Source organism: Oenanthe melanoleuca, chromosome 2 (assembly GCF_029582105.1).
Source record: "Oenanthe melanoleuca isolate GR-GAL-2019-014 chromosome 2, OMel1.0, whole genome shotgun sequence".
NCBI lineage: Eukaryota > Metazoa > Chordata > Aves > Passeriformes > Muscicapidae > Oenanthe > Oenanthe melanoleuca.
Window position 1 is genome coordinate 57,262,569 of NC_079335.1, and position 25,000 is coordinate 57,287,568.

A 25,000-nucleotide genomic window follows, 5' to 3' on the forward strand; every position below is an offset into this window, starting at 1 on the left:
CCTGTCTTCATAGCTTTGCCTGAAAGCCCCTTAATTTCAAAATCATAATAATCAGAGAGAGGGAGTTTACGTTCTCCAGTCCAAGGGAGGTTTCTGCCTTCCCTAGCAGACACCTGGCTTTCAAACTGAGATGGATTTTGGTGCCCAAGTGTGGGGCCCAAGGGCATTGAGAGAAAAAGAGTGGAAAAGGAATAACAGTTCTTGAGCAACCTAACTTTTTGTGTGCTGGATATAGAAACCTCGTTAGGTGGCACCTTGTTGTCCAGCTTACCCTGGTTCGGGTGGCACGTGGTTGTGGCTGTATTTCTCCATTTGCAGGCCGTTATCTAAACATGGGCCCTATAACTACCAGTATTGTAGCTGCTATCCAGTTAGTTTTGTAGGTTGATAAGGTGAGGAATTCATGTTTTTTTAACTTCGTTTGGAAGGCAGGCACATGGATACACAGCAATCACAGACTAAGTGTATATTTTTGGGGTTACCTTAAGAATGGTACCTACTGTGAGGAAATGACAGCGGGGGAAGTTTTTTCCCCAACCCTTCAGCCAGTTCTTTGTGCCTGTCCCACCAGCATTTGAAGGGTTTTATGTTTTATCTAGATACTAACCAAGTGTTGCTGATAGTCCTAGTCTATTTAGCATTCAGAGATAGAGTGAAGTCAGCTTGGATAACCACACAGACACCTGCCCCAGAGACTAGGAGTGCTCCCCCAGAGCCTGACACTGCCCCAGAAAATAGGGATGCTGCCATACAGTCTGACCCTGCCCCACAGCCCACCTCAGAAATGAGCCACCCAGAGTGATGGGGGCTCTAGTGAAGGAGATACGTGAGATGGGCCAGGTGCTGAATGAATACGCTTCTCCAGGTGGTGAGAAACCCTCCCCCTGTCTTGAAGAGAGAGAGTCTGATAGTCTTCTTTTTAATCAAGAGGTTTCTTGGGAAAAAACATGCATTACTTCCCAGGGAACTAATGGAGAAATGGAGTTAATGACTTTGGCTTTTGGACCATGTGAAACTTAGCTTTTTAAGGTGCTGGCAATGTTGCTTTGGGACGTTGTTGTTTTAGAAAAGGAGTATATATTTTTTACCTGTTAAGGATTTACCATGTAAGTTAAGGATGGGGAAACAGCCATTTCTCAGGAACTTGACTAATAAATAAATTGAATGATCTATTAAAAACAAATGAAGGAAAGTGTGATCTGAGGAAGACAGGTGAATCTTTGCATGTTTTTTCCAGTTATGGCCTCTATTCTTCAGAAATGTTGTAAAGCATGGGAGCCTTTCTCTGCACTGTCAGTAACTCAAGACATTTCTGAATGATGCATTATCTCTGTCATTTGGAGATGAACCTCCAATTTAAGTTTGACTTACTCGTGCTGGTGGACCATAGACTGTTAGAACAAGCAGTTGAAATTTGAGCAGAGTGGATCATGTCCTTTTAGTCCTTCTTCTAAAGGAGCATGCTTAGTTTAACTAAGATTTTCTGATATCTGGTAGGGTGAAAAAGAAAGGAGGGGAAAATGGTACCCTATTACTTTAGGATAAAGAAGCTTAGTGACTTCTGAAATATTCTGCCACTGTACGCATGAACCTCCATCACTGAGGCTGATAATGAATTTGACTGTTTTTTTACTATGGGCTAAATTCCAGGCTGTGTTGTTACTCTGTACTGCACTCCATTGCTTGTCCTTGTTGTTATGCTCTTTTATGCCAGAAAAAGAATTCAGTTTGACAGCTATCACTACAAGTGCCTGTGGACATCATATACAAGCCAAATGCTAGATGGTGATAAATATGTTATGATTAGACCTTGTTATCTAGATCATATGTACTGTAGTGAAACCTACACTTGTTTGCTCTCTTCTTGGGAGGAAGTAGGCTTGCATTAATTTAGAGATACACTGGAAGCAAAAATAATTTAAAAATAAATTTAAAACCATTTAAAAATTAGTGTTTTCAGTTTAATTTGTCTTGTTGCTGGAGTGAAAAACATAACTTCTGAATGCTTTATGATATGATTTTTAGTGGTGCATCTACAAAAAGTAAGAAGAAATGCTATGTTTGTGCTTACCAAGGTGATAAGAAAAAGCAGAATCCTTTGGCAACTGCAAATGTAAGAGCTACAGATGTACATAGCAAAACATAAGAAGAATTCTGAAAAAGGGAATTCCATTTTAACTTGAAAAATACTCGAAAGAATTTGCTTGTTCACTTCTGTCAATGGCTAGTCCTTCTTTCCCTTTGCCATGGAGTGTATGAAAAACAAGGTCAAAGATGTGTGGGTTATGTTGGTCCCTTCTCTGTTCATGGTTATGTTCAGAAGAGGGAAGAGTGAGGTGGTCTCTGCCTTTTCTAAACATCTCCAGCTGAGTAGATTCATGGAAGAGTTGATATCATTGAGGGAAAAACAGTTCTTCTTGGGCAGAGTTCTTGAGCAGTAAGGTTGGCCCTCCTGCAGGCAGGTTTCTCCACAGCACAGCTACTGGGGACATGGAAAATCCAGTTAGCTGAATCTTCAGTGTGTCATGGTGTATTGGTGTACCAGCTTCACCCTTAGACACAGCAATTGCTGCATGTTCTGACCAGTCCAGGGGTTAACTTGTGCTGTAGTTAGCATGGTGTTCCTCTTTTCCAGACTACTGGGATTTATTAGGAAAATAGTAGGCTTGGCTGTGAATCCTTGTGTAAGGATGGTTGTCACTCACACAACTTAATTTATGTCATGCTGAGATGAAAGAGACTGAGAGTTTGAAGGCTTTTAGGATCCTTTCCAATTCAGCATATTCTGTGATTCTGTGATCAGTGACATTTTTGCTAGTTTGTACCCATCCTTTCTCCATAATCCCTGATTAGAAACAGCAATATTGGGTAAGACTTTGACTGGCCTTAAAATAAGTAAGTAAACGTACTCACAATTTTTCAACATACACTCATTTTCATCAAGACTTTTTAAACATGTCTTGGAAAGCAGGATGTGTTTTTAGTCTAAGCGATCATAAATTCTGAACAAGTTGTCAGTACTGTTAAGATTAGTGAAATTCTCTAATAGGTATTCAAGAAGGTAACTTCAATCCAGGTAATATCTGTGTTCAGAAATGTTGTGAAAGAGTTTTTCGTATTTCTGTTTGTACTTGGGACTGCTCAGTTTTGATTTGTAAATTGTGTATATAATTTTTTGCATTGGTTTTAATTTTGAATGACTGTAACACAACTGTTGAAGAATCCATATTTGGAATGATTGTACTTTAGTGATTGAAAGGCTTGCACTTGGTAGGTCTGCACACCATCTTTCCCACTTCCCCTCCTGAAAAAAAAAATTAAAAAAGGAAAAAATGCAGAAAAATAGAAAAAAATAGAAATCTGGTTATGTCTTCAGGTTTCCTATAATGTAGCTGTAGTCAGAGTGCTTGGGATATATTTTGTATCCATATTTCCACGTGGTTTTCCTAAACGGATGTACAGGACTCTAAAGCATAATGAGGTCTAAATTAAGGAGATAACAAGATACTCTCAGCACTCCATTGAATCCAGTCTGCTCTGAGAAGTGAGAATTTCCTTCAGATGACATACAAAAATGGGATTTTGAGGAGAGTGTTTGACCAGGGGTAATTTCTTTCACATCTGTTGTCTTTTAATGTCTCCTAGAGGTGCTTGCAGTATTGGATTCTTCCACTCTTCCAGCCTTGTGTAAGCAGACAGGGTCAGGTAATGAACACAAAGACTACTTTAGATCTAGTTGTACAAAATCTCTCCTTGTGAACCTAAGTATGTTGACATTATCAGCAGACACATGTCCATTTTGTATTGCAGGAATGTGCAGGCTCAAAGAGGCAGAAAAGTGTGATAAGAAAACCTGGCATGAACAACCAGATTCCACTGATGCATGAACACAAACACACCAGCTCACAGATATACAAATATTCTGAGGCTAAAATAAAATAGTTTCTTGGCAGTTCTTATTCACACTTAATTGGCTAATTGCCCAGCCTGACACTGGCACTGGCAGCATTACAGAGGTAATATTTTTTTAAAGGGTGAGCAGTTCCTTAACAATGTCTCTGCTATCCTTCATATGGATATCTTTTTCTTTAACAGCAGGCATAGAAGTTTAGCCATTTTTCAGGATCAACATTTATTTCTATTCAGTGCTAGGAAAGTATGTGCATTGAAATCTATGTGTGCTTGGAGTAAGTAGAGAAGACAGAATGCTTACGTTAAGCCAAATAATTTTATATGCCTATTCCTGTTTTTGTAGGATCCATTAGAGGAGAAAAGAGGTCTGGGGACTTTCCAGCATGAGCATCCTGTATTGTGGAGATATAAATAGAAAGTGCAAGGTGTTTCCCTTTTCGTCATCAATGTTGGAAAGAAGTAGCATGACCAGCTGGCGATAGGTTAAGGGATCAGCTTATAGAAATTTATTGTTCAGGGGGCTGAATAGCTCAGGGGATTAGTAATTTGATACAAATCCCATCACCTCCAGACTGTCTGTTCACAAGCTCATCTTCATACTGACCACCACTTGTTATCGTCTCATATCTTTTTTTATAACTTCTCTTTTAAAAAGTTTGGTTCCTTGGTAATCCAGAGAAAGTCACCATCAGAAATGACACTTAGGTTTGTTGTCACATTGGAAAAACATCACAATTGAAAGGGCATGCAAAATGAACTTTAAATAACAGCGACTAAAATTAAAATTGGTGGAAAATAGAGGGATATTAAGAATTACAGACCAGTGAACTGTAAGTGCTGGGTAAATTGAAGTTATATTTTAGAATACAAGTCTAAAACACAGTCATAATGCCAAGGCAAACTAGTGTTACAAAAGAAAAGTACTTCCAAATATTTATACTTGTATGGAGGCTACCTTCTTTTAAGACAGGGAGCAAGTCTATGTAGTCTGGATAGCTATGCATCCTTTAACAAATTCCTTTATAACAGAACAATAAATACCTAGCAATTTGTTGTTTTGGAACATTTTCTTTATGAATTATTGTCTGATAAAAAATAAGCTTGAAACTTTAAAATTATTAAGTGTACCATATTACCAAGCATGCAATAGGCACACCACTGCTGACATACATCTGTAAAAAAAAACCCAAAAAAACCAAAAAACCATCAGATATTGTTATTTAATTACTTGCACCATTTAGGAGATTGATCTGTTGAAACCTTGAATTGTTCCATGGAGGCAGTTTGTCCATTTCGTAATATCTACCCTGCACTGGTCAAGCTGTATTTTTGATGTTTTATTTTTAAGTGTATAAAATGAGTCCTGCACATTATGCACTTGACAAATACATGATCTACTCAAAGGAATTCTTTTTTCTTCTGAAAGCAAATTTCTCTTCTGTTGTTGGATTCTCTGAAGGATGTGATCTATCTCTCACTGTGTTTCACAAGAAGTTCTCTTGAACTTATGCAGAAGAGCTTTCAGAAATTGTAGTGGTAGAGAAATTTGCATTGTTTATATTTGGGACTGCTCATATGTTTTAGGCCCTCATTATACAAGGTTTTGTGTGTTCTTGTGGCCTCTTTTAATACTTCAGGACTGTCTGGGTGGTGCTCAGCTTTTAGCAGAATAGAAATCTTTGTTGCATTATTATTTTGTTCTATCTCTTCAACTGCAATTTAGGTGAAACATAAAAAGCACTCATAAAGAAGGGAATGTGCATATTCTGAAATGCAGCAGACATAACCTGTGCTCAGCAACACATTTTCAAGTTTCCATTTGTTGTAGGGGTCTTATGGGAAGCACAATGTCTCTGCAGTGCTGTCCCTTGTCAGGAGTAGCTCAACTGCACTATAACATATTAGAGATTTTCAACTCTTGCTAGGTTAGTGGTCTCAAAAATATTATTTCAAAAACTCCTCAATAAAATTAAAAACATTTTAATAAAAGAAATAAAACTCCTGCAGTTTCTTTTTGGATGATCCTGGGAGCTGGTAACTGCTGGAAATCATTCTGTCTGTAGAAAAAAAGACAGTTGCTTTTTATTTTTAGGTGGAATTTTTAAGTGAAACTAAATGAAGTTTAATGGCTTATAACATTGCATGAATTTGTCAAAACTGATCAGCTGGATTGCTACACAATGAATACTGAAAATGTTCTGGTTTTTAGGCTTATAATAGCCTACAGCCATTCAAAAGTCAAAATGTTATTTGATGATTTCAGAATGTTAATGAAATTATTATTAATAGCACATATATTAATCTTAATGATATATGTAAATATGGGCAAACGTAAAGCTCTGTTGACACCAAAATAATTATTCTGCCGCTGAAAGTAAACCTGGGGTTAAATTTCAGTGATCAAGCATAAAACAGTTTGCTCTAAATGTGTCAATAAAAGAATTTCTGATGAAGTTTAAAATTGTATACAGGCTCAGGAGATTCAGAATGTTTGTTAGTACAAAAAAAATTGAAAAGGAAAGGATGATTCTATTTGCTTTTAAATTAGCAGAAGATAGTAACAGACTGTTTGGATTAAGAAAAAAGATGTAAAAGGCTTTGTTCTTGATTTCAGAAAATATTATATCTAATAGATGTTTAAGTGTGGGGTTTTTTTGTTAGAGAGGGAAGTAACATATATCATTCTCCACTGTGAATTCATTTGCCTAATAATTTGATTTGACTGGCTTAACTTTTGTTTCTGTGCTTTTTGCTCTAAGTTAAAATGGTCCTTCTCTTGCAATATATATATAATTATATTTTTCCCCTATTTGGTGGTGTTAATCAAGCTGTAATATGGTTTTCATGCTTGCTTTCTTTTATTTAGGAAGGCAACGGGGTTATGTTCAAGAAATGTAGAGATTTCTTGGCTGTAGTTATATGCAGTAAACAGCATGATACATTTTTTATTGTAATATCTATCTTTGAAAGCTAAATGTTGGTAGCAGGATCTGATCTCTCTATATTGCAGTGTGAAAAGAAAGGGAGTGAACTTGGCTGTAGAGGAGAATTTCATGGCATTTTACCTGTTGAGGGCCCTGTAGAGCCAGAAGAACAGTGACTTGCCTAAGTGACAGGCAGTGGCAGCCATGGTGTCACTGCGTATTATCACCTCATGCTAGCTGGAAGCACTCCCCGAAGCCGATCTAGGTTGTATAGTCCTAGATGAGGTCTTCATGGGTGCTGACCATAAAAAGTTCATCAAAGTAATGAGGCGAGGCGAGAGCTTGGCGCTCATGGGCAGAGCTCAGCACCAAGGAGTGTGAACCGGCTCCAGCTGTGACAATAAAACAGCAGGTGGCTGCTGTCATTAGGGGTGGCAGATGAGGCAGGGGACTAACATTCAGCCCACAAAACTCTCATTTGTTAGCCATCGCCACTGTACCATGCAAAATAGCTTCCATCTCAGTCAATTTTACTTTGCAAAATATTACGCAGTCGCCATAAGAAAATTAGAGCCTTGGGTTTACAGGTTCCTTGGATCTTATAATCAGAAAACTCAGTGCTCTCAGGTTATGTGGAAAATTGGACTTTTTTCTCCCTTGAACAGTTTGAGGATCTTTACAGTAATTTTATAATAGGTTGTTTCCACCCCAGCATGTGTTTATCAGTTAATATTTTGGACTATTTTGTTTGTTACTCCTTTATAAAATCAATTCCATCCGTCCATTCAGCTATGTGTTGCACATAACATTGCCTACTATTCAGTATTATAAAAGTTGCACACTGATCAGGCTATGTCTTTCCAGGTACAGACATTTCACATAATAAATAATGGAGGTTTTTTGAGAGGAGTTCTGCTAATCTGAAAAATTGTAAAGAAACAGAACAGCCCTCTAATTGGTTGGGTTTTTTTTTTTTTTTTGTTTGCTTATTTCTGCTAATATAAAATGTGAAAGCATTTTGTATGTATTTAATCTTTGCAGATTGTTTTTAAACTACTTAAAATTTGAGGCCTTTCTCAGCTGCGAGCTGTCCTGGTGCAGCTCATCCCTGCAGTAAGACCCATGGGTATTAAGGGTTAAAAAGTGGGGAGTGTGTTGGGTCCAATGTAGGAGCCATTTTACTTGAATCCCATTGCAAAGTTAAACAGAGAATGGCATGTCAGTGGTTCCATGCCCTGTTCCCTGTAAGTGACCTCCAGGAAATATGGAGAGTTCAGGTGGTCATTTGGACATGTGTGGTCAGTGAACATGTTAAATTCTAGTGCTATAGCAGCAACCCATTCATGAAAATCAAAATGTGACACAGTACTGAATAAAATGGAGTACCACAGTATTCATTGGTACCTGTGTCACCTGTGCTTCCAGTTCCCCTCCTGCTGAAAGTCGCCCTGTGGAATCCCATCATTTTCTGCTGGCACTTGAGATGTGGCTTTGTGTGGCTGTGGTTGCAATGACAGCATGGATCAGGAAGGAAAACTCCTTTAATTGAAACTTCATTTCAGGAAATACTGAAAAAATGATATTGTTTTTTAGGTATGGTTTATGTTTCTTTATAGGACCAGGCTGTCACTTTGTATATAAAACTGAAGTTCTGTAATTTTTCCTGTTAGCAATATACATTCCTTTTATTGAATCTTTTTGGGTAGTTTGTAAATTCTTCTTCTTTTTTTAAGATAGCATGCCATAAGCTTCTGTGTGTTTGTTTTTCACTTTTTGTTCATAGGTACACTCGGCATATGTATGTGGGTTTATCCAGGCCCTTGAGATCAAAGATGATTTTTTTTCTCAATTCCATTGGGCAGCTATGTAGTTCCTATATATCTCATGTTTGATTTGTGGCCAGAAATGGTCAGAGTTAATCTCAGATGCTGGCTAGAATTGGAGTAATCTTTGCCAGAGAACATCTTCTGCTGTGTCACAGATATCATCTTTATGACTGTACTGATTTGTCTGATCTATATTCCTGTGTTTTTTCCAGACTGATGACAGTCTTCATACCAAGTGCATGCAACATCCTTACTGGACTGCAAGAATGTGGGCTGCTTTTGTTTGTGTGTGTGTGTGTAAAATATCCATCTAAATTCAGTGGGATGTTTTTTCTTGTCTTTATTGCTTCAATAACAGTTTTATCACAAGTGAGTACTCTTAATCCCTTCGGTCCTGGCTTTGGATTTCTGAAGTGACTCCTGCTGGCCATCAGAGGAAAACCTGAGAAACACCAGTCTGTGCTTGACAGCTTCAGTGATTCCCCTATGAAGTATGTGACTGAAGTGATGAGAGATGTTAGCATTTGCTTACAGGATAAGTGGAGTAACACCACTGTTACACCCAGACTTCTTACTTAGATAGACTTCTGTGCTGCTCTAAATATCATCTGCATCCTCTGTGATCAGTGCCATAATTTGAGAAAGTTTTGTAGGTCTGTAATACTTGGATAACGCATAATGGTCTGTCTGGTCTGCATATCATGATTTGCTCTGAGAAACTCTATTACTTTCTTCAGTCATCCTCCTCCTTCAATGGTAGGAGGAAGTTGTTACAACACTCCACTTTGGGGAAGAGCTGGGCATGGCTGTAATGGGAATACCTGGAGAGACTGAGATGCCACTTGAAAATGAAAGCTCTGAGCTTTTACTTATGCACAAGTACTCCCAAAGACATCTTCCAACAAAGAAAAATCAAACTTTAATCAGACATGCTTGTCAAATGTTAAGTTGGCCTGATGACACAGTGTTTGGTGGTTCTTAGTCCCTGGACTAATGGCCAGGTCCAAGAGCCCTTAGATAAGGAAATCTGGAACCATCCTTGTACTTTAAATGTCTTCATGGGGATACAAGTATTAGATGCATTTTTTGTGGACTGAAACCAATCTGCTCCACATGATAGCCTTTTTGTTTCTTTGGCTGGAGCCAGTCAGTTCCAATTTGACCAGCATGTTGTTAAAAGTTCATGCATGTGGATGGTAGTACTGATGGTTACAGGTTAGGTCTTGCTGTCAGAGATTTACTATTTTTATTCAGCTACTTTGGCAAAAAGATATTCTGAAGTATTTTGCTTTCTACCTGAAGTCAAACAGTCTTGTGGAATGCCTGGATGCAAGGCAAAAAGGATGTGTTTTACAGCTGAGTTTAAGTCTCAGGAATAAACAAATCAACCAGCACTTGCTTTTCTATGTCAAGCAAAGACCTAGGGCAACATTCTCACTACTCTCACAGATCAAGCAGACTGCAGAGTCTTTGCTCCAGCCACCATCTATCACCAGCAGCATTTCAAATTGTGGGGAAATTGTCAATAAAAATTGTGTATGTCTTTTGATTGTGTATGACTTCTGAGCAGTTCAGTCATCAGATAGTGACCATTTTATTCATCTCATTCCTTTCTTGGTACCTCTCAACTTTGCAAAAGACCACAGGCACTGTAGCTGCAGAATATGTGGCACTGCTACTGCAGGCCCTATGTGTTTTCTGTCGACAAATCAACTATGTTTAGATTTGTTTTGATTTCCTTTAGAGACAGGCAACAGTAGATTCTTTTGATGAGGAGAATTTAATTCTCAAGATAGCTCTTCCTAGAAGCTCTGCATAAACCTGGTAATTCAGTCAGCAGTTTGATTTCTGAGCCGTCAGGAAGAAGCTACATCAAAAGTGACTTTTCATTTAGAAATAACAAAATACTAAATATATTTGTTTGGTTCTATCAATTCTACTTTTAAGTACAAAGTCATTGGAACATCCTTATTTTGAGATAGTCTTATAGTCTGTTTCTTGCACTTTCAAAAGGTGCAGACTTTGCTCCTTGGGATCACTAGGAAGCTCTTTTCAAACTGTCTGCAGAAAGTCCAGTATTTCAAAACTCCTCTCAGGGCACCTAGAGATGTAGTTCACCTGATTTACCCAAAAGATTGAATCTACTTTGAAGAATTTCTGCCTTCAAATATTAGCCTGTTTATCCTGATGTTGCTTTCCAGATGCTAAATTATGGTATGTGGAACTGATGCCTACTGCATCAAATTCCTTATCAGCATGCTAGGAAATGGACTGGATCATGAGTAGGAAGACAAGCCCATGTCTGAAGAAAGTAGAAAGAATGAAAAAGGGAGGAATCAGAGTTATGAGAATGTTGGATATACAGATCATGTAAAAAAGAACAGTCATAAGCTATATCTTGGTAGCAAGGTTGGTAGTGCACTATTCACAATGCTTACTGATGTAAATGTTCACTTAAGTTTAAAGGATTTCTGCAGCCTCATTTAGCATGTGTGTGTTCTGGTGATGTCCTGGTTTTGGATGTTTTTATTAATCTCTCTTAAATGCAAAGCACTCCCAACACCAAACCTAGGGTTGCATTTCAGACATTAGGCAAAGAGATTCTGCATTGTAGTAGACTTGAGAGGTTGATAGCAGCACTCGAGAAAGCACATTGTGATTCTGTCTTTTTCTCCCTTTTTTTGTTTTTTTTTTTTTTTTTTCAGTACTTTGTGCAGCTGTTAGATTACCAAACACCTGTTAGAGGTGACAGTTACAGATGCTCAATAACCAATGAAAATTAATAGAACATGTGATTCTTTTAGCTTAGAAGTGATTTGGTAAGATGTGTTTAGAAATCTAATTACGTACTGCTGCTGTCTACCATTATCACTTAACATTCATTAACATCTCTGAATATTGAAACAAACATTTCTTGTAGTGGTAGTAATTTTCTCATATATTTGTAAGGTGATTTTTTGACAGAGGGAACACCTGACTTTCAAGTTTTTGCCACTGTTTAGCTATTTTAAGTTTGCTTTTCAAGCAAATAAAAGTAGAGTGCCATTTGTTTACTTACAGTTAACATTTGTTATTGTATCTTCAAATATAAAAGTTCATAGTTTCACTCTTAAGTTTCTGCTCACTTTTATGTTAACAATAATTGTCACTGGCTGGACATGGCTTATTCCTGCGGCTGTCATTGAAGGGTACTTTTTGTATTTTTTAAAACAAAAAAAAAAAGTTCTGAATGGACCCTGAGCTAACTTGCAGGAAACCTTTTTGATTTCAGTTACAAAATAAGTAACTTCAGGTGAGGCACACAAGTAAATAAGCTACCTCATGGGGGAGGAAATGATATAAATACTGCCAGTGAATTCCTTTTTTTTGCCACAGTCCTTGCAACAACAGACTAAATTTCTGTCCTCAATGTCTTCTTTATATTATAACGTGTGTCTCTTAAAAGTTGGATGGTGAGAAGACTCAACAACTTTGGATAGCAAGATAAGCTTAAGTGGAAGAATAGAGGATGTTTTATGTTTTATTTAGTTTGCTCTTTCTTTGTACCCAGGTCTCTTCTGCCAGAATATGTAAGACGAGATAATTGTGCCAGTTGCTACTACTTTATGGCCATGGGGCTAATAATTCTTTGCCATCTTGAGAATAGCAGATTGGTGGCAGAGAGCAACAAGAATATGTTGAGGGATGTCTCTCTCTTCTGGTTGATAGATGCAGGAATATGCAGGAACAACACAGTCGATTGATTGATTGATAGCGTGCAACTCATCCATAATGATCTGTCTGATATAGCAGTAAATTATTCTCGAGATTGATGCAGGTCATTGAACAGCACATTGACAATCCTGTTGTCTGTCATCCTATTCAAACCAAGGCAGGAGCAGTAGCTGCTGTGATACTCAAGTCTGCCTTGGGTGCTAGCTGTGTGCAGGTGTTCTGATAATACAAATTGTTGTCTTTGTTTTTTGGGCAGCTTGGCTTCATTGCTAGCTTGTTGCAGGTAACAGTAAAAAAGAGATGAGGTACTTTTAGAAGAAAAGATTGTAGTCACTGCATTGATGATTTCATAGTGAATTAGAAACCCCTTGAAAATGTTGGGTTTTAAACTTCAGTAGCAAAACTTCTCCACGGAAAAGAAGCTAATAAATAATTAAGAAACATACCTGGTTGTTGCATGGAAAACTAAATAAAAAAAAAAACCCTAAACCCAAACAGCACCCTAAAAACCACCCAAAATTGAAGCAGAAAGTCTGATAGCTCTCAGAAATTCAAAAGTTATGTGGATCTTTAGGTTCCATGAACTACCATATCATTTTCTTATGATAATCTGGTCTCTTGTCTTGTTAGTGATAACAAAGTTGTCTTCATTTACCTCTTTTGGTTTCTCTTTCCAAGAGGAAAAGTTTGAATTTTCCATTCTGCCAAGTTACACACACATGAAGATGTGGATGGATGGATATGTTTTGCTTCCCAGTTTAATTAGCAGTGTTGGTGAGGGTGGAGCATAGAGCAGCCATATCCTTCTTTGACACATGGGGTCAGCAGGGAGTAGAAGGCAGTGTGTCACAGCACTCTCAGCATCCCAGACGGCGTGATCACGCGTGACTTGATAACCTTTTGTAATGTTATTGATTTTTTTTTGTTTTAACTTACAAAGAATAACCATCTCTTTTATTTGGAAGTAATAAAGACCTGCTTCATTTGGCTAGTAAATGAGTCTGCAGAAAACCCCACCTTTCCTATGCAGGGTTCTAGGACTTGACATCGTGTTTTTCAGGTATTTGGATGTTTTCTACATTAGACTTTGCCTTGCCAGATATTTACTTGAACCTGACATCTTGTCACAAAGGGCATGAAGCCTTTCAGACTACTGGATATCTTCCACACCAGACTCTGCCCTGCCAGATACTTTCTTTTAAATTGAGTCCCTTGCGCACAGTCATGCAAGAGAGTTATCAGAGCCCCAGTCTGAACCCTTCAGAATCGGAAAACATCCACAAATGATGGACTTGAAGAAATTCTCAGGAATTTTTTAGACTTTTGATGCATGGAAAGAAAATCTTACTCGTTCATAGAAAACCATTGCTTTATGGACAGTTCTGCCTTTGCCTCTGTGCACTTGTTCCTGAGGTTTATCTGCTGGATACAAAATCCTGGTGGAGACATGAGATTTGGGTGGCAACTTTTTATATAATTTGGAGAATTTAAAAACTTGAAATTTTTTAGTTCACGTATGCTGCTTAAATACTATTTGACTAAGTGCTGATTTGAACATAGGAAGTTCTCATTTTATGGAAAGGGCATACACAACTGAAACGCATGCAAAAATCTGTAATTACATATATGAATTTTATTGAACATTTTGAAATACGTGAGCATTCTTGAGAAAATGTATTATTTCTTTCTTCTACTGGTTGCTGCCGCTGTTGGCATGGTTCCATGTGAACCACACATTCAACTACAGACAATTAGGGTTTCCAGTGTTTTTCAAGACACAGTAAGAACAGGAATGCTTCACTGAGGTGGTAAGAACCATAGATTCTACATTATTTACTTTCCTGAACATGTCCCAGTCCCCCTTCTTGGCATAATCTGTGAAGCTTGCCTTGATTTTCTGGTTTCTTGCCTCAGGTGAAAATATGAGGACAGAAATTCAAGCAGATCATGGAAAACAAAACCTGATGTGAACAGGATAATTTATTATTTCATGTATTCTGTGATGATGTATAAAAGTTTGAAATCATTTTTCTTATTATTCCTTGATGCTGTCAGATCTCCCAGCTGATTAATCCAAAATGGTAAAACATTCTATCCTTTCTATGTGCGTGAAACCTATGCTAAAACAAAGCACTAAATTCTTGGATTCATTTATGGGTTTGATTTTGTTTTTTTTAAAGAGTCTCAAGCAGCGTTTTAAACATCCTGTGTACTTGGGTTATGCACTAGCTTACCTGTATTCCCAGAGTTAAATTTGTGTATAAAGAGGTTTTGGACAGTTTAAAAGAGATGTAAAGGATATTGAGAATATGAATAAAGGCTAGATATTCATTGTTATTCTCCTGGACTTTTCTGCTGTCATTAAACATTGTTGTCTGTAAGATAAATTCTCTAAGAGCAGTTGCACAGAGCAATGTATCCAGTGAGAAGTGATTTAGAATTGCTCTTCAGCTGCTCGATACCTTGTTTGTAGAGTTCCACAAAAATAAATTCTCATGCTGGTCCTCCTCAACAGCTATGTGCAGTTAGAAAATGACTGGTCTGTCACCGTGGCTTCGAGTGACTTTCTGGTAGAGGTAAGATGTAGCTCCTTCCTTGGAACTAGGCCAAGGCTCAGCACTTGGTAAACATGCAGGAAATAACAGGTTTCATGGCATTATGACCCAGAATGCTTGTTTTGGTGTATGTGTGTGTCATGTGTTTGGTTGTAGGGCTTTTTTTTAGGCTTTTCACTAACCTAGTGATGTACTTATTCAAAAGGAAGGAGCTATTATGGATTCAAAACATCATAAAACTTAGAATCTTTTGCCCTCTCAAAGCAAGATACTTCACAGAAGACAGTTCTCTCCCCGCAGAGAAAATAGAAAACAGACAATACATGACAAATTATTCCTATTCCTTGGATACTGTGATGATAAACATTGTACATGCTGAAAAACTCGTATTACACTAGAATAAAAAGTGGAAGTAAAGATTGTCCAATATGTTTCTTTATTCCCAGAATTAGAAGTCCCCTTGTTTCCATTGTACTTTAAAATGTGCTTTTATAACTGAAGACAAGTCTATAGAGGCTCCTAAATCAGTTACAGACATTCTGAGAGAGAGTCCAAATACTATTTGAAGATTGCCATGGAATATGAATGGTCACGTTCCTACAAACCACAACTCTTCTAAAAGGAAACCAGAATATTCTGTGAACTTATTTTGGGAAAGGTGCTCATGTATTTATGATTTAAAGTAATTTTTATTTATAGTTTGTGTGCAAAAAGTTTTCTATAGGGAATGAAGAAGCTATTCTAAAGCTCTGTGTAATTTTTCAACTTGTCTTTAATTTATCCTGTAGTTTCAACATAGAGTGTGTGACTGAGGATGTTGTTGGTTTTGAAGCCAGAGTAGCTGAAAATCACTAAAAAAGTTAACCCAACATAATGCTACTGCCAGCAAAAGAAATCCTGCCTACTTGCCTTGTTCCAGTTTAAGAGGGGGCTTCTAGCAGTCTTCCTACCAAATGAGGGGAACTCCCAGTAATCATGACTTGGATGTATAGGCTAGATAGACATTTCTGCCTGTTGACACCTGACCCACAGGAAAGCAGCTGAGCTGTGGCTTCTTGTCTTCACGTGGGTTGAGGATGAATTTGTCTGGATCAGAGTTTGTTAACTGGTTCCAGGCCTCCAGTATAGCCTGGTTTGCATGTATTTGAAACTGTAGAGCATTGCAATTACACATTTTTTCTACTCTCTTTTGATGTGCTTCTGAAACTAGCTAGTTTTTATCATTTGAATGTTCATACTTTCACTAGAATTAAAAACAAGAAATGAGAAATTTAGTGAAGCCTGAATTGGTGCTACCAATTCCTGATAGAAAGATTCCTTTTGATCTGAAGGTGTATCAGTGCAATATATCTTAAAAGCATTCACTCAGTGAGTCCTTATAGGTGCCAGTCAAACTTCTCTTAAGATTAATTTAAAAGGCCAAGTGTAAGTCATGTCTATTCTAGTGGTAGCTTGGGAATAACAGATTTACCTCAGCAGAGGTAAATTACATAGATAAGCCCATTATATTTAGACTACTAAACCATTAATTACTTCGAAACCTAGAGTTACTGCATGTATGGAAAACATTTTTGTGTTTCCTTTGTAAAGCCAGCAAACACTGATACCACCTGTCTGAAAATCACCTGCAGGATTAGGTAAACAAAACCAAATAGTTTCCACTTGTCTCTCTTTGTGGGTTTGTTTGTTTGTTTGTTTGTTTGTTTGTTTGTTTGTTTGTTTGTTTTAATGGGTTGTCCTCAAACTCAGCATCCAAACAAGGTTGTTTAGACTTTGCCGCTTGTTTTAATAATGCCTGGGTCTGTTGGCAATTTTTAAAAATCTTGTTCTCAATTTCTTATGAAAATAGCAACTCTACTTTTATATTTAAGGTCTGATTCTGTAAGGTGGGGAGCTGACCCTGAGCTATGCAGATTGTTCCAGACTTGGACTGAGGCATCCTGCACGCCTCAACTCTGAATCCTTTGAGCTTTACATTAAAAGCTTAAAATGTTAGCAGGTGCTGAGACGCCAGCTGAGTCAGGGTTCATTTTATTTGTGGTGTGTAACAGCAGCAAAATGGTTGCTAGAACATAGATGCAACAGAGAGGAGGCAGGAATGCAAGATTAATTGCTTCATGTTATTATCAAGGTCTTTGATTTTGCAGAAAGGTACATCTATCTGTACCCCCTGCAGTTGTGTGGTATATGAAATGGTCAGCCTTTGTTTGGAAGCTTTAACTAAACAGGCTCAGAAACCAAGAGGTGCTTTCCTGCAAATACTGTGTAGCTGGTTGGGATCTTTATAATCTATGCAAATAGCAAAATATCCCTTTACAAGTCCGATTGCACATTGCCCTTTCACAGTACTTTCATTGAGTTTATTTTTTCTTTTAGAGAAGGGGGAAATGGAAGTTTATAACAGGAAATACAGGTATTACTAAATGAACATATGTCTGGTAGCTTCCACAGCCGTGTGGAAATGCTATTTCTGTTGAAAAAGCAAGGGCAGTACATTTTGTATGCCTTATGCTTTTATTAGAACATCATTTTTTATTTTGTTACAATTATTTTCCCTATGTACAGTAATTTTGATGACACTTGCATAGTAATGATGGTAATGGTGTAATAGATTATTCAGAGTTGTAATGGTTATGATGCCATACTAATAAGTTGGGTAGGGAAAAGTATTTAGGATACTTTTAAAATGTATTTTTGTAAAAAATAAGGAAATTTATATGATTTAAATAAGACAGTATTATATTCTTACACCTTAAGGGATGCACAAGAGAGATTCTCTGTAATAATGTGCAAGTGCCCAAAGAAGATCAGACACAGAAAAGCTAAATTAACATAATTGTTAGGAAAAGTACTGTGTCTTTGCTTTTGTGGCTCTTATACCCCTTAGTGCTGGTGTTTTACAGTCCTTCCATTGTCCATTACTCCAAACACGTCCAGATGAATTCAGCGTTTAATGTTAAAAATCTTATAACATGCCAGTTTGATTTGTAGCCCTTCATATCATGGAATGCTAATTAAAATCATATTTTTGCATATGTCATGCCTTTCATGTACATATGCAAATAGAGTCTATTGCCTTTCAGCTATTAGTAATTAACTTTATGAAGGACAGCTGTAATACATAATTAACAAAAATGTTTGCAAGCCCTTTTCACACTGAAAGTTGCAGCAGTAAAATTTTTGCTTATCGAGAGAACCATTTTAGTTTAAAGCTTCAGTCTGATATCTAAATTGTTTGAAGCAGTCACATAATTAAATTGATGTTATGGTCTTATCAGCAGAAGAATAGTACTTGATAGGCTTCTATCTGTTTCATTATGTGTGTCACCAAAATTAAAGTAAATTATCTGTGTTTGGTATGGTAGAAACATGATGCCAGGTAGTATGTATTTTGTTACTGCTGTTGGTGCTTTGAAGAATGTCTTGCCAGTTTGAACAATATTCCTGTTCATAGTGTATTCATGAACATGTGCTTCACGTTTTTCATCCTTTTTTTTTCACAAGGCTATAAAATAACTAAGACTATTAATTTGTTTCTATGTGTATCTCTTTAAATAATTAATACAATGAAGTTTGACCAGGCATAAGCAGTGATTAAAGCATCTCATTTTGCTGTTTTTTCATGTTTCTCATTAAAAACAATGGAACTACCTGTATGAAGAAGGGTTGCAGGATGGTCCCATTAGGCTTAAATAAATTCAAAGGTGTAACTAAAACTATTACTTTATAACATCAGACAATGTTCTTTAGGTAAAATAGACTATATTATCAGTATAATGTGTGAGATTTTTTAATTTGCAAAGGGAAGCAGAAGCAGCTTTTCTATTCTTTGACCAATGATGTATGGTTGGGACTTGCAAGAGAAAAAGCCATGGTTGGGACTTGCAAGGGAAAAAGCCAAAGGACTGCAAAATGAGGGAAGCCTGTTATAGAATGGACTCCCCAATCTAAGTCACATCCTAGCAGAAGAGGAATTTTTTAAGGACTGCCTTTAATGAAATATGTTCAACTGCATGCTTAAAACAGGAAAAAAAAATAATAAAATTATCTTTCTCCTTTACTCTTTGTTTGACAGGGTGGCATTTGTGATGAAGAAGCATTTGAACACTCATTTACTGGGCAAACATGGAGTTGGCACACCCAAAGAAAGGTAAACTGCTTTAAAATTATTTTTCATTGTATCTTACACACTGTGTGGAGATCTTTTCTAGGATATTTAGCTTACCCACAATGAAGCCATCTGGATTTTTACCTCAGCTCCAAGAGAGATCCAACATGTTTAAGTGCTCTGATGTCGTTGTGCTTATGGTGTGTCTGTAGAAAGGAATTCCATGTAAAAGGTATAGGATTTGCACCTTTTGAGGCTTTTTTTTTTTGACGGGTGATATTTTCTCAAAACTTTCACAGTTGTAAATATCTCTCTTAGTACAAAATAAAATGTTTGGGGTTTTTTTTTTTTCCTTTTTGTTCTTTTGTTGATGGTCTTGTTGCTCATAGGTTTGTAAAATTACTTTATAAGAGGTGAAAGCCACAGAGGAATCAAAAAGAAAGTTTCCACAAGTGTTCTTGGGCAGGAAGGGAGATTTGGCATTTTGACTGCTTTTAAAATGAATTAATTTACTTTTTCAATCTGTACACCACTACTTATTCTCCAGCTTTGTTTGCAAGCAGGTTATTTTTTATGTGGTTTAAAATATAACTGTGTTTTACAAACTCAATGGCACAGTGTTTGCAGATAAACAGATTTTGCTTCAGATTTATTTGGCACATTGTGGCTTAGCTATTGCTATTTCATTGAATCTTTGGGCCAACTAGAAAATTGATGTGTTTTGGATAGCCAAAAGATCTCATATTCTCTTTCAGCCTGGGTAGATGGAGGTGTTCATTGCTGGATACTTGATACTGTTTCAAGTATTACTGCCTTGTAACTCATTCTTTGGGGATAGGCTTTCATAAATAAAGGGTATTTTCTGGTTTTGATATGAAAAAAGAGGAAAATAAATGATAGGAGATGTAGGAAAACACAGCAAAGTTCTTTCTGAGCCATGTTCTTGTTAAAGACAATGGAAATTGTGGGTGATTAGACCCATTCCTCACAAGTTTGTCACACTTAAATCAGGGAAGGACCTAAGAGTAGGGTTTTAAATTAACACTCCATATATATCTTAGTTTGACTAAGCACCAATTTAGGTGGTGTTTGTTTTTTTAAGAAGGTTTCCTTCATGAAGGGCTTAACCAGAATTTTCCTAACATGCGATTATTCAGGAGTTTTGAGATACTCTATTTAATCTAAGATACACAATGATGCATTGAAAAAACAATTACAGTTTCATCAAAGCAGATATCATAATAAAATTTATGTTGGTTATCTCTTGTCATTGCACAACAATTACAAAAAGTGTTTGCTCTGGTGGCTTATTTTATAACTGGAAGCATTCAATACCAATATATTCGTTTACAAGGGGGTACTTACTGCACAGTCATCATAAATACAACATAGATATAACTTGCATTACCCTAGTGACTATGTGCACAATAAAGGATACATACAATAGATCTCCAAATATAGTATCTTAGCCTAAGAGGCATATTTTTAGTGATGATCATCTCGAAATGAATTCCTAAACAAGCAGGATGCTATAAACTAAATCAGTTGTTGCTGGCTTTTCTTTCGGTGTTTTTTTTCTGAAAGCCTCCCAGCTGTGGCTGTTTTCCCTTTTTCTTCCCATATTCCTTCAAGGCTTTCTGGTTGGCTGGCCAGCATGGCACAAGGAGGAGAGGAGGAAGATGAGGAGGAGGGTGCAGGTTTACAGGCCCTGGTTGCCAAAGGAGCAGGGGAGTCCCTGCTGAGGCTTGCAGCCTGCTGGCATGGCTGGGGAGGCTTTGCCTCCAGCATAGGCAGGTGGAATTGGAGTGACTTCATGCCCTCTTCTTTTGCAATTTCTTCATCCATCTTTTGAGTACTTCTTTTCCACAATACTTTTTCAGGTGGCACTTCAGCTTAATGTAGAGCAACATCAAACAGTGGTGGCAGAGCTACAACAACAATATAAATTTCTAGTAGCAGCCCCTCGCTGGGGATGGGGGGTGTTTAAGTCACGTGAACTACTGCAGTAAATACCAAACCACTGTTGCTTTCCTTTCCACCTTTCCTCTCCTATTATGAGAAAGTTTGATGCCTTTTAATGGCTTTAGGAACCAAAGAAATCCTTCTTCTGCATGTTAAACCATCACTTGGGCACAAACATATTGTAAATTAAGTTAGGTAGTTTTCTTACCTATGTAAAACATTAATGCCTTGATTATAATTTTGCAAGCTTGCTATTTTTTAATTTCTCTAGGACAATATAATCAGTTTATTTTTTATGTTTTGAATTTGATTCTGCCCTCTGATACATTGCATATTATAGCAAATACTAATAGAAGCTAGCTAAATAGGCTGTGACAATTAAATTAATAATGCATTTTATTTGCAAGTGTTTAGTCTTCATGGTTTGACTGATATATGCAAAGATGGTAATTTATTAAAAGTAAATTCATGTAATTGTACTACAGAATTTGATGGACCAAAAAAAGTTGTCAGCATGACTATCATCAAAAACAGAAAATTGAAGAGAAGTTCAAAAGGGTGCTTGAAAGAAACAGTTATAACCCATACACCCCAAGAAACTCAGGCCCTTTTAACAAACTTCTTAGAATGGAATTGCTGGTGGTAAGCATTGAAGTAGTTCTGAAAGGAAGAGAAAAAATACATTTACAGTTTAGCAAGCAGTACTTAACTTGTGCACCTTGTTCTCTCTAGCTTTCCATCACTATTGGGTTTTTTTATGCACAGAAGGGAGGAGTATGGAGGCTGTGGAAGTGTTTGTATGGGCAGATACAGAAAACAAGTATAATTAATAATGAAATTGCTACTAAAACATCTTTTGTTTACATTATTTTCTTTTTTTAAAAGACAAAATTAATTTAAGGTGGTAATGCTGTGCAGTTGAAAATCACGTAAGTTTTTAAAAAATAAACTTGTAGTAATAAGTCTGCATATTTCAGAGACAAAACCCCCTACTGCCTAGTCCATTATGATCATTACCATTTAATAGCTAACTCAAAACTGGAATGTTTTAACAGAAAGAATTCCTCTAAGGTATATTTTCCTGTTATTGGAACTGTGATACTGATATATTGTCAACTTGAATGTGTCTCAAAACTGGCATGTTATCTGCTAAGTCCAAGGCCAGTACATATTTGGTACTTCAGTGTCAGTAATCTTCATGGGACCTATAACTATATCTTATTGGCAGGATAAATCTTTGGCTACACCTTTATTGTGTCTAGGAGACATTGTGGTTGAGGACAAGGTGAATGCATCAGTAATGTTAATAGTGCCAAGTTCTAATTTCTGTTACATCGTTACTTCACTTAGGTGTAAATTGTGTCAGAACACAGAACAAACAGATGTTTCACTATTAAGATAAAAGCATACACACACAAAAAAATATGAGGAAGAAAATAAAAATAAATCCATGAAGTCATTCACCAGTGAGATTAAATTCTGCCACTGTTAAGTGCAGCTCTGGAATTTAGAAATTTTTATATGAAAAATACACATAAATATTTTTAAAAGTTTTTTTAGAGATACAATTAGTATACATTATATAGTTTATGATACTTTCTTAACTAGAATTCTGTCTGTTACAACTGTTAAAAAATTCTTTTACATAAGAAAAAGCCATAGAAAAGCCTTTATAGTTGTTTAATTACCTCATCTTTCTTATGAATTTTAAATTATGAGTTGCCTCTGAAATAAGTTTACATATGAGTAATCCCATTGAATAAAACAGAATCATTCATATACATTAAGTTACTGGTAGCACAAACAGTCAATGAATTGGAATATCTGTTATCAAACAATTCCTGTAAAGGTCATTAAAAATATATTTGGTTTTGCAAGGTTCTGGTATTTTTCATTTGCTTTAAGAATGGGATCGGTGTTACAGTGCTGGTAAAATCATATTACTAAGATCATATGATTTTCAAATGGTCTTGATGGATTGAAAAAACTGTGCAGTGATTTCAACCTGAGAGCCAGAGCTATAGGTAAATACCTATTACTGTGTAATAGCAACCTAAATATGCTTGAGATACTTTGTCAAATAATGTTGCAAGATAACATACTTCTAAAATTTTTTGTATTTTACGCACTTTGAAGTAAAAAGAGGAAATTTATGGGTGCCAGTTGTGCTTGCATAAGCCCATCTGAATTTTTGAATATTAAATGCTACTAATACATAAATATCATAAAATAGACAAGACTGTAGGTATGTTAGTGGAAGGGATTGTTGAGTTCTGAAAAAGAAGTAGCCAGGAAAAATGAACTCGGGGTTGATGTTCTGTATATTATTTAGAAAACTATCTTGTAATCAGCTGCTGTATCCTGGTATTTCCATTTTGAATGTAAAACTAGAAGTGTTTCAAGTCCATCAGTACAACTTTCTTTTATTTAATTGAACTGTTAATTCTTCTTTTAAAGCCTTTTTCATTCTTGGAGTAGAGAAATTTGTGATAGTACCTATTTGATACACCTGTTTTGGATAATCTACCCCTGCAAACTAAAAAGATCCAGTTTGATGTTGCAGCAAATTTTGGATAAACAAGTGGCAAAAGTCACAGTGTGATATGCTATACATCCATAAAAAAGGAATTTGTTCCAGTCATATGTCCCAGTTTTCTGCTTCCACTGCCTAAGTCAACCATACAGGCCAAGAGGATAAGAGGTGATGTGTAATTATTTTGTAATAACCTGCTCCTGTTCTGAAGGAATGAGTTCTGTATGTGGCTGTCTCATGGGTTTCCAGTTAGAGGCACTGGCAGTACATCTGCATCCACTGGACAAGAGGCAACCTACAATACCAGAATACCTCTGGGTGGTGTGCTGAGTCTTGCCTTCTAGCATTGTCATCATCTTTTCTGCTTCTCGCAAATGAGTTTGGGCTTTTCAACTGAAAGTCAACAATACTAGGTTAACTGGATGGGAATGAAAAGCTTTGCTTAATTGATTATTTCCTGCATTTTGCTTTGAAAGGGTCTTGGAGAATTACATAATCGTTCTTTGGAAAAGCCCTATGGAAAGAAAAGTAGATTTTTTTGAAATATTTACTCTTTGGAAGTTTGGAAGGGATGTGTGTATGTAAAGGACTCAATTTTAGCAGTGTTTGGGAGCTGAAGTTTTGCCTAATATGTATGCTCACCTATCCATGTTCTGGAGGCTTATCTGGCCTTTGTAAGCAGTATTTCTATTTGGTGTTCAGCTCTTGTCTGGTGCTATACTATGTCAGAGAATGAAACAGGCTCCATAGGTACAGGCTCCGTAATCACTTGCTGCCTGAGTGCTTTTCTCTGTTTACTTTTCTCCTCTGACCAAGGAACATAAGGAAGCCATCTGTGATTCCTCAGGTACTGGAAGTAGAAGATGTGCTGAAAATTCACAGCTTTCCTCATTGGCTTGTTGTCTGTATATACATCATATGCATTTGCTTTGCTACAAAGAAGTGAAGACAAGGCAGACATTTATACTTTTGAAGAATACTATCACAAAGACAAGTGATGACTTCAGCATCTTTTCAGAACAAAAAATAAGAACTGAAGAACTGTAGAATAATGAAGTTATTTTCCTACTACTCATTATTTGTTCTTCCTATGGAATCCTGGCAATATTAGAGTTTAGTTCAGAAGGGAGTGCAATGTGAAGTAAGTTTGTTTTAGTTGCTAGGTATGTGAGATGCTTTGGAAATCTCTGTAGTCAGCAACAGTCTTCCTGATGTGAAGGCTTAGCTATGGTTGGAAAATAGAGGTAGTATATAATGGGATTCATGCTGCCTGCAGTGGCCACCTTTGGCTAGTTTTAAGCATCATAACAAGATATAAATGATGATTTCACATTCATAAACAATCGAGTACTGTCTAGAGCATAGGTTATTAGTTCCATTCGCAAGCGCATGCTAACATTGTCTGTGAATCTGTTGAAGACAGTGTGGGTAGTTGCTGAAAGCAGCAGCTTTATTTATCAATAGTT

The 25,000-nt window shown here is 36.8% G+C and overlaps 1 protein-coding gene across 2 annotated transcripts in view; it reads left to right on the plus strand.

The window, feature by feature from the left end:
• Positions 1–25,000, plus strand: part of ZNF407 (zinc finger protein 407) — a 335,277-nt gene that overhangs the window by 113,133 nt on the left and 197,144 nt on the right. For both annotated transcript variants that reach the window (XM_056482799.1, XM_056482800.1), the window contains exon 4: positions 19,007–19,081. In XM_056482799.1, coding sequence (XP_056338774.1) covers positions 19,007–19,081 — 75 coding nt within the window. The remainder of the gene's footprint in view (positions 1–19,006; positions 19,082–25,000) is intronic.